This window comes from Chiloscyllium plagiosum, chromosome 15, assembly GCF_004010195.1.
Source record: "Chiloscyllium plagiosum isolate BGI_BamShark_2017 chromosome 15, ASM401019v2, whole genome shotgun sequence".
Classification (NCBI taxonomy): Eukaryota; Metazoa; Chordata; class Chondrichthyes; order Orectolobiformes; family Hemiscylliidae; genus Chiloscyllium; species Chiloscyllium plagiosum.
Window position 1 is genome coordinate 34,312,089 of NC_057724.1, and position 10,903 is coordinate 34,322,991.

At 37.7% G+C, this 10,903-nt stretch overlaps 1 protein-coding gene across 1 annotated transcript in view; it reads right to left on the reverse strand.

Annotated features, from left to right (window-relative positions):
* si:dkey-251i10.3 (uncharacterized protein LOC553498 homolog) overlaps window positions 1–10,903 on the reverse strand; it is a 48,946-nt gene that overhangs the window by 11,246 nt on the left and 26,797 nt on the right. Inside the window, exons 10-11 of the mRNA XM_043704671.1 lie at window positions 6,345–6,422; window positions 2,430–3,305 (exon numbers count right to left, since the gene is read on the reverse strand). Coding sequence (XP_043560606.1) covers window positions 2,430–3,305; window positions 6,345–6,422 — 954 coding nt within the window. The remainder of the gene's footprint in view (window positions 1–2,429; window positions 3,306–6,344; window positions 6,423–10,903) is intronic.

The window sequence follows — 10,903 nt, forward strand, 5'->3', positions numbered from 1 at the left end:
TTCTAAACTTCCAGCTCAGTACTGTCCCCATGACTTGTCCTACCTGCCTATCTTCTTTTTCACCTATCCACTCCACCCTCCTCCCTGACCTATCACCTCCACCCCCTCCCCCACTAACCTATTGTACTCCATGCTACTTTCTCCCCACCCCCACCCTCCTCTAGCTTATCCCTCCACCCTTCAGGCTCTCTGCCTTTATTCCTGATAAAGGCGTTTTGCCCGAAACGTTGATTTTGCTGCTCTTCGGATACTGCCTGACCTGCTGTGCTCTTCTAGCACCACTAATCCAAAATCTGGTTTCCAGCATCTGCAGTCATTGTTTTTACCTTGGTGAGTGACCAGGTCAGTTTTTATGCTTTTTCTGTTACAAAGCATTAATATGCCTATGAATTCAGTCACAATTTCTCCACAAATTCTAATTAAAATAATTGAATTAGAATTGTTGGATTAGTTCAATTTAGTTTACTGTTATAATAATTATGGATTACCATAACTGAAAGAATAAGGGGAAAATTTTGGTCAGGTCATCTCTTATTATTTGGTTACTCCAAAATCATCTTTCTACATTCATTTTTAATTAAGCTCAATGATGGCAACTGAAATGCTCACAAAGTACTCACTTGAATTGTACATATTTTTCCGTGACAAATCAAAAGCCTTACAGAACACAAAAAGTGTCTTGGAGACTACCGACCGCAACTTTAGGGACTGGGCTGCACAGAGAGGTAAGGTTTGTATGAAGAAAGCTCCCAACATTAATTTTTTTTAACACCAAGTTAGCTCTCTTATTTCATACTTCATTCCATAACTCCTTTTGTTTCATGAAAAGATGCTGGTTACACCCTGTAGGGATTCTAAAAAGAAATGGGTGGCACAGGGGCTCAGTGGTTAGCATTGCTGTCTCACAGGGCCAGGGAACCCATGATTGATTCCTTCGGCAATTGCATGTTCTCAGTGTCTGTGTGGGTTTCCTCCCACAGTCGAAAGATGCGCAGGTTAGGGATATTCGCCATGCTAAATTGTCCAGGGTTTGCAGATTAGCCGTGGGAAATGTAGGGTTACAATGATGGGTGGATCTGGGTGGGATGCTCTTAGGATGGTTGGTGTAGACCCTATGGGCTGAATGGCCTACTTTCACACTATAGAGATTCTATGAGTCTAAATGAATATGGCACCAGAGTACTATGTTACCTACAAACGCCATATTACAAGACAGGTTAGAAACAATTTAACATATTTTGGTGTTTAAAGTTTCTTGGAATTTTATAATTCTGAGGGTATCTTGGATAATAATTGAACTTGATTGGTTGAATGTTCAATGTAAAACTCACATGAGAATAACCAGTATAGTTACCCAAAACAAAAACAGTAAAAATAGCACAAAGTCACACAGAAACAGACCCACACAGCATTGCATAAAACTTTCAATCAAATTCAAATTGACAGATAATTGTAGATTTAATTTGCCTTTATATACATACCAAATTGAGAGAAAATGGACCAATGCAGACATAACTAAAATTATTGGTCTTGTTACCCACAGCAAACAGATATGATAACGAGTGCTCAATGCCAAAGTAGTTTCCCAATGCCAAACAACCTTTATAACTGGAGCTGGCAGGGAAAGTTGAGACAAATTACATGCTATATCTTGACAATCTTTTCAATACTAGAAAGTAAATGGAAGTTAAACAATAAGCCAAAAATTTATGATAGGAGGTGATACAACTATTTTAATACAGCTACACAGTTGTTTCTCCTGTGAGGGTTCTGTTCCAACAAACGTCCGTGAATGAAGAAATTCATGTGCAGAGTTTGTTTAAAATAGGACTAAAAATTGCAGATGGGTGATTTTGGCCCATGAAAGTTGATTTTTGTTGCTATTTATTTTTGGCGTGGATAGGCAAATTGGGATTTCACACACAGAGGACTGACTGCATTTCAAAACAGAAATTGTTGGGAAGTTGTTTGCAATACTGCAACAAAATACTAAAGTTAAAACAAATCTCTCTATTAACAGCAACAATATTATATTGGAAAAAAAGGGTTGCCCCAGTGCTTAAGTAGAACCACATCCAAATTTAACTATCATTTACACAATTAGAACGTGTCTTAATTTTCACAATTGTAGAAAACTTTTTAAACATAATGTTTCCAGGATCATTTTTATACATGAAGCAGACTGACAAGATACAACAAAGTGCACCATTGCTTTTGCATTGTTAGTACTGACTCTGGATTAAGCTTAAAGGTAATGATTGTCCTGTTCCTGTAATGATCATTAGATTATACGCCAAAATAAAGCTGGAAAGCGACCAGTGAGCTGAAGAATCAAAAAACAGTAACCAGGAGATCCTTCTTATCTCCATCAATAATCAATTAGTTAACGTATATTAAATTCAGGGAAATCTCATCACTAATTCTCTTACCTCCTCTTCTACTGCTGTAGGAACCAAAGGCATTTTAATGCTTTTGGATGTAACATTCAATACGTTCTTAGGATTGATGAGCTGCTTCATTCTACCTTCAGTTGTAGCATTTGTTTTATTTTCTGAGTCGACTGCATCTCCACTGATCCGTGGTGTATCCAAGGCTGAGGCCTCATTAAGATCATGACATTCTTCCTGAATCAAAGTTTCCAAATCTTCCACTGTCCTTTTGCGCTCTAACTGTTCATCTAGTATGGGTTCTTCTGGTTTTTCTAGCGTCTGCACATCCTCCTCGCTTTTCTCAAGTGCCATTTTCTTATTTTTCCTTTGATACTTTTTAGGGTTTCTTGACATAGGATCAGATTTGTTCTCAAGCAATTTCTCAAAAAGGTGATTAAACTCATTCACGTCTTCAAGATGCTGCTCTTTCTCACTTTGGTCACCAGGGACTGCCCCTCTTTCCTTGTCTTCATTATTTCTCATACTTTCCTCATCTTTGCTCTCATCCACAATAACAGATGATCCAGCCAGTTCACCATCACCTTCTTTATGAATTCTCCGCCGTTTCTCAAACTCTTGCAGCAATAACTCATCTTCAGAAAGGTTCTCCTCTTCATCTGAGCCTTCATTCTCATCAATCTTTGCAGGAGCGACAATCTCAGTTTCTCGCGCTTCAAAACGCTTTGGATTAGCACTCAATTTTCCCAGCATCCAAGGATTTGCTACTGTATTCATCTCAGCATCATTCACAAAATCTGGAACAGTCTCATCCCTGTTGACCTCAGGTTCAACTTCATCCTCACTTTCTGATGGAGCTTGCACTTTTGTTGTGAGCCTTTTATTCAGCTCCAGCTGCTTCCGAATTGCACTGCGGGCCTAGACAAAATAGACCATATTAACAGAATAAGTTAAATAAAATCTGCTTTTGATTTTTTGGCGTACGCCATACAGCTAAGTGATGCACTTCAATTCCATTAAATAATAAATTCATTTGCCAAACATAATTCGCAAATCAGGAATTTTGACAGCAGGTCTCAAAAATACAGTCTTTAATAAAATGTAAGAAATTCCCTGCACTTAGATAGGAGACCACTCAAACTTAACAATTCATTTTCGGCGCTAATCCACACCTTGTACTTCTATCAGTATGCACAATGTGTGAAATGCTCTAATTCATAATAAACTTGATTTCATCAACATACACATTCACCATTCCATTATCATGTGCCATTATCATGTATCAATAAAAGCATCACATTTAGTTAAAAGGAATGATTGATATTGCAAGGAAAGGAGTCTATTGAAAGACAAATATACAATACCACACTTCTTGGAACAAGTAATATTTCTACTGAAATGGAAATTTATGCTGCAAATAAAAAATGTTTTCCTAAACAGCTACAATGGTTGCAATGGAGGCCTTGACTTTGCATATTCAGCTAATAGAGCTGGGGTGAAATGGCTCCAGGCAGGAAAAGAATGCAGAGACAATTAAGACTTGCCAGCTTCCTTCTCCTCTAAATAGTATTTAGATATTTTTGTCAATATTTGGTTTTCTGCAAGTTGCCACACAAAAGGCTAATGTATAGATAAAGTCCCATCGGATTAAAGGAGCAGATCCCATGGATACGAAAGAAAAATAATTGCAATCTTGTAGCCAGAAGGTTGGTCAATGACAGTGACTGTACGATGATACTGAGCACTGCCTAACTCCTTGAGGAAGAGCATTAGCATTTTTGCACTTGATTATAATTTGGATGAAGGTATTCAGGGAATAGGCATTTAAATTCCCGGATAAGAGATTTTGCTGAGGTTGGAAATACAGATGAGAATTAAAGACTCAAATTGGTCAGGTAGCATTTATTGATAACATGTACGATTATCCACAGACATACGACTAGGCTCATATATGCAAACATCTGATGTCTGTTGAATATGTGGAGGACCTAATAAGTTTCCAAAGTTCTTGACCTGCACCATAGGGTCTGCTTCTGTGCTGTATGACTCTATGAGCATATAATATTGGCCAAGAGTATTGTACATACTATTAGGACAATTCAATATTTATCTACAGCCTTAAAAATGACTTTGGCTAGTCCTCATCTAGAATACAGTGGACAGTTTTAGTTTGCTCATATAGTAGGAGATATAGAAGTCTTGGTTCAGAGGAAGATCACAAGAATGAGGAACATTTTAAAAGACTCTTGTTAATATTAGATTCCCTACAGTATGGAAACAGGCCATTCGGCCCAACATGTCCACACCGACCCTCTGAAGAGTAACCCACTCAGACCCATTCCCCTACATTTACCCCTGACTAATGCACTATGGGCAATTTAGCATGGCCAATTCACCTAACCTGCACATCTTTGGATTGTGTGAGGAAACCCAGACACCTGGAGGAAACCCACACAGACACGGTAAGAACGTGCAAACTCCACACAGACAATCACCAGAGGCAGGAATTGAACTCAGGTCCCTGGCACTGTAAGGCAGCAGTGCTAACTACTGAGCGACCGCGCTGCCCCAAAATGGCAGGCTTACAGACCTGGGTCAAGATACTTAGAGAAAAACTTCAATTTTGGACAGATTTGATTAAAATAATTCGAGGACTAGACTTTGTGTGGATACGCTACTTGAATTAGATAAAATCATAAAGAGAGATTATGCAAGATAGAGATGAACAGAAACAGGCTAAAAGCCAGAAAAAAGGATTTGGTTTTGTCCTGATTCACTGACCTCTAGAACAGGTTTCTTGCTAGTCTAGGGAGTGTGAATTTGCTGCAGTTCATCTAGATTGATTCCTAGCATGAGATGACTGGCTGAAGATGCAAAATGGCCTGATTGGACCTATACTCTGGATTTAGAATGACAGTTAATCCATTCTATCTTAAGATTTTAACAAGATAGATATTTCAAGATTGTTCCACTGCTTTAGAAATTACAAGTAGGGAACAAAGTGCCAGGATAAAGACAGTGCACCCTATGACTCTTAAGACTGACAGGAGGAAGAATTTATTCACTCAGCAGTTATGAATCTTTGGAATGCTGCATCCCAAAATGTTGTGGATGCTGCATCATTTAATACGTTTGAGGTGGAGATAGACTTCTGGACTCTAATGGAATCAAGGGGATTGGGCAGAAAAATGCAATGTAAGTCAATGATCAGTCAATAGCTTATTGAATGACAAGATCAGATCTGAAAGGCTGATTGACATACTCCTGTTCCTACTTCTTAGAATCCTATCTAAGGAAGATATCACTGTGTAGAGTAGGGGAAATATTAGGTAACACGCTTTGTGATCACGGATCTGGAACTCATTTTGCTTTTGCTTGGTGGTGGTGGTGGTGGTGGTGGGGGGGGGGGCAGGCGTAGGGGGGCAGGTGGAGGAGGAGAATAATTTTTAAAAATTCTTTCTTCACTAAAATTGATTTCCATTCTGGATTCTTGCCATTTGAAGGTTGCAAGACTGCAATCTTGTGTATTTCATAATGCAAGTTAACTGCAAGGCAAGGCTAGATTCTCTGCATGTGTATATAAAGTGAATACAACGATCAACTACATTGTGTAATGCACAACATTTTATGAGGCCTGTAAAATTACAGCTCCAACATGTAAAAATATCAACCTTGAGGAGAGTCGAAACACTTACAAATTGAATTGGAATGTTGCAAAACCACATACCTTGTTAAATCTGTTAAGAGTCAACAAATATCTTTTGTTGCAGGAAAATGTATGGGCATGGAGAAACTAGCTAAAAATTTGGAAAGAACCAAACGTTACCACTGACCAAACTTGCACTTCCAGAAATTTCTGCTTTACTTACAAAGCCACACCTTAGCAGAAACATTCATGGATTAGCTAGATTGTGCAAGGTACAAGGCATTGCTATCAAGTACAGAAGAATACTCTACCTCAGTATCATATTTTGCCATGATAACCTTAGATTTGGCCCACTTTCCACTGTTTTGATGTCGAAGTGTCATTCGTTCCTAACAATGAGAAAAAAAAAACTGTGACAAAAATGCAGCTTTATAACAGATAGATTACCTGTAAATCGTAGACTGAGCATTATAATTGTAGCTAATTTTCCATTTCACAGCTGAAGAGGAAATTCAATGATTTCAGACAAGATCCTGAATTATTAATTCAAAAACGTTGCGCTGATACAAGCTTTTTAAGAGTCAAGCCATCCAAAGACTTCCATAACATAAAAAGTTAACCTCAAACTACATGGTGCAACAAATTACAACCCTCAAAGCAACTCAGTCAGTTGGTTTCTTCTCCAAATTCTCATGTTCCTCATTTATGTCAAAGGCTGATGGATTGTGTTTCTGAAATTAAACAATCTTTTTGCTGTGTCTTTGGATCTTATCACAAACCTTGATGAGCCAGTCTTCCTAAAAAAAACACTTTTTTATAGAAACAATGATGTGTTTTCTTGGGTAAGGCTGAATGAATGTTATGATCATGGTTTCATAGGCAATACTGAATGAATGCTGTGTCAGTGCCAAGCAGAAGCATGAAACTGTGTCAATGTGAAATATTATAAGCACATAAGCATCACTGGTGTCATTATGTACAAGCAACCTAATGATCTGCCAATTACAGGTATCCTTGAGAGGTTGTCTCTGATTATTTGTTTCCTCCATACAAGAAAAATGCACTAAAATATAGAAATGGTGAATTGTTTTGATGTTCTGCTACATAGCACAGAAATATATTCATTATTTTAATCACTTGTCCATGCTGTATAATTTCAGTGAAGTACCAGTTGAAAAGATTCTGAACAGGAAGCATTGTGACCTGATAGCAGATTAAACTTCACTGATCTCTGTACGGAAATTCCTGTATTTTTGAGACAGTTAGTTAGTTGATATTCATACTACCACTACAAATACTTAACAGAAGTCGTTCTGAATCCTTGCATAGCTTAGGTGATATGAAACATGCTCACTTGGAAACTATCCAATTAAAATCAGAATTCCACTCTGCCTCCCATCACTCTCTCTTCAACCTTCTAAGCCCATGCAAATACTTTCTTTGCCTGCATGTGTTCTCTCTCTCTTCCTGCTTTGCTCCCTTTCCCATAGCTCATTCCCGTCTTAATTCTTTGCCTCATTTCCACTTTCCACACATCTCTTCCTGTTAATGGTAGCTGTTATTGTAAATTTCTTATAACTAAGCAATGCCATTATTCCAAATTACCTGCTGCAAAGTTTTACTCACCTCTTGATTGCACAAAAGGTTCTAGGTTAAATTATTACAAACTATATGCTTGTTATGGTGGCTGTAATTAATGACAAATTATTTGAAAGGCAAACAAACACATTAATAAGTTTAATATCTGGTGCAGCAATTTCAAAACCATTATTTGAAAAGTAGTAAAATTCATTTATGAGCATTGACTTTTAAAGTTGTCATTGTTCCTGGTAAGTTATGTCAATCATCAACACTGTTTGGAATTTAATCTGAGAATGAATAAGAAAACTCCCTGTGCCATTAGCTATCATTAAAACAGGACGAATGAAACATTCCACAACTTTTCACATTTGATTAAATAAGAATGCCGAACATAATAAGGGTTTAACTATGACTTGACATTACTCTGATGAAGGGCTTATGACCGAAACATTTAAATTTATACTTCATTATGTTCAACAAAAGATAAATTCCAATAAGGAAGATTCAAGAAGGATGCATCATTTGTGGTTAACTAAGCTTGTTAAAGAGTGTATCAAATTCAAAGAAAAAGTGCACAACTCTAAAGATGTGATAGATAGTAGATAGTTTTTTTTTAAAAAGCAACAATCTATGACTAAAAATTTATTAGGAGAGAAAGCCAGTTAGATTTTAAAAATAGATTGTAACAGTTTCCACAAGTATTCATAAAGGAAAAAGTGAAACACAGGGTCCTCTAAAATGGAATGTGAGGAATTAGTAGAGAGAAATAGGAAAATGGCAGTTTTGTTTAAGAGATATCATGCATCTCTATTCACTGTAAATACATAATTAACACCACAGAAATAAATATCAACATGGGGGTGAAATGGAGGGAGGAGCTAAAACAATTCCCCACAGATAAGGCACTGAGAAAAGTACTAAAATTAAAGGCTGACAATTTACCAAGATTAAGTGGATTTCACCACAGGATCCTAGGTTTGAGAGACAGTAGATGCATGGGATGCAATTTTCTAAAATTTCCTTTATTCTGCAGAAGTCAGATCTTTCTCATTGGAAATTATCTTTTGTTGAACAAAATTAAGTATGTGCTGAAACATTTGCTACGATGTTTAAACTTTAGCCAGCTGCATTTTCATAAGTTTAAGATGTTACACTCAGACCAAGTCTTCTCTCCTTCAAATTGAAGATGAAATTCAATCATGTTACAATCACTGCCACTTCTTAAAGGCACCTTTACTATAAGATCATTGCACTCAGGGAGATCTCGAATAGCTGAATCTAAAAGATGCAGCTGTCCCAAAACGCCATAAACTTATCTTCCCAGCTACCTTGCTGATCTCTTTCTTCTCAAAATCTCACTACTTTCTATGACTCCTCCCTCCCTAACGTGTTGCACTTTTCAAGACTTTTATTTTTGTGAGCTAATCCCAACTTTTACCTCTCGGTCATCTAGTGTGTTCCCTTGGCTATCTGCTAAACTGCATTTTGACATAGCAAAGCCTTCATTTTTGTATTGCTCCATTAAAAGTCCCATTGGATTGGTCAATTGCAAATATAGCTCTGCTTTTCAACAAAGGAACAAAACAGAAAACAGATAACTGCAAGCTAATTATCTTAACATCTGTCATTGGCAAATTTGTATAATTTATTATAAAGGAGACTAGACAGGGCACTTAGAAAGTGGTAATACAATCAGGTAAGGTCAGCATGATTTTGTGAAAGGGAAATCATATTTGACTAATTTACTAGAGTTAGTTGAAGAAATAATGAGCAACATGGACAAAGGGAAACTTCTAGATGTGGTGTATGTGGATTTCCAGAAGACATTTGTAAATAATGGCACAACAAAGGTTGTGTACGAAAGAAGAGCTCATAGTTAGAGGACAACATATCCTCTGACAGGAATCAAAGAGGGATAAATGTGTCATCTTCTGGTTGGTATGCTGGAGGCACTAATTCCCACAGGTATTTACAAATCATAGAAATCACTTGGATGAAGCAACCAAGTTTAGGCTGGTAAATTTGCTGATGACACAAAGAGAGGTAGGAAACCCAAGCTGTAAAGGGAACGCAACATATCTATATCTCTGCAGACTCCTGAAACAAATGGAGGGGTAAACATTTTATAGACAGAACATATGGAGGAAAACATGAACTTGTCCAATTTTGCAGAAAGAATAGAAAAGTAGCATATTATGTAAATAGAGAAAGATTGCAAAATCTTGAGCACGGAGGAATCTGGCTATCCTAGTACACAATCACAAAGTTAACAAGCGAGGATACAAAGTGATTGAGGAATTAAATGTCATCATTAATTGCTGCTTTTCTATTCTATTTTCCATGCAAAGTTTTGCTATAATTCCAAAAGAGGTATTAGTGAGACCATATTGAGATACTATATACAGGTTAGCTCGCCTTACTTCAGAAATGATAGGCAGATAAGCAATTCAGAGAAAGTTCATGAAACTGGGACGAACAGATTATCTTTGAGGAAAGGTTGGATAGTTTGTGTCTGCATCCATTGTGACATTGAAGAATGAGATAATTGAAACATGCAAGATCCTGAGGGGAACTGTCAGGCTGGAAGCTTCCACTTGTAGAGCCGTAGAAAATGGGGGAGATAGTAAATGAGATAAAAACAAGGACTGCAGATGCAGGAAACCAGATTCTAGATTAGAGTGGTGCTGGAAAAGCACAGTAGTTCAGGCAGCATCCGAGAATCAGGATTAGTAACCTCTAATCGAGATACTAAATGAATATGTTGCATCAGTATTTACTGTGGAAAAGGATATGGAAGGTATAGACTGTAGGGAAATAGATGGTGACATGTTGCAAAATGTTCAAATTACAGAGGAGGAAGTGCTGGATGTCTTGAAACAGCTAAAGGTGGATAAATCCCCAGGACCTGATCAGGTGTACCCTAGAACTCTGTGGAAAGCAAGAGAAGCGATGGCTGGGCCCCTTGCTGAGATATTTGTATCATCAATAGTCACAGGTGAGGTGCCGGAAGGCTGGAGGTTGGCTAACGTGGTGCCACTGTTTAAGAAAGATGGTAAGGACAAACCAAGGAACTACAGACCAGTGAGCCTGACGTCGGTGGTGGGCAAGGTGTTGGAGGGAATCCTGAGGGACAGGATGTACATGTATTTGGAAAGGCAAGGACTGATTAGGGATAGTCAACATGGCTTTGTGCGTGGGAAATCATGTCTCACAAACTTGATTGAGTTTTTTGAACAAGTAACAAAGAGGATTGATGAGGGCAGAGCGGTAGATGTGATTTATGTGGACT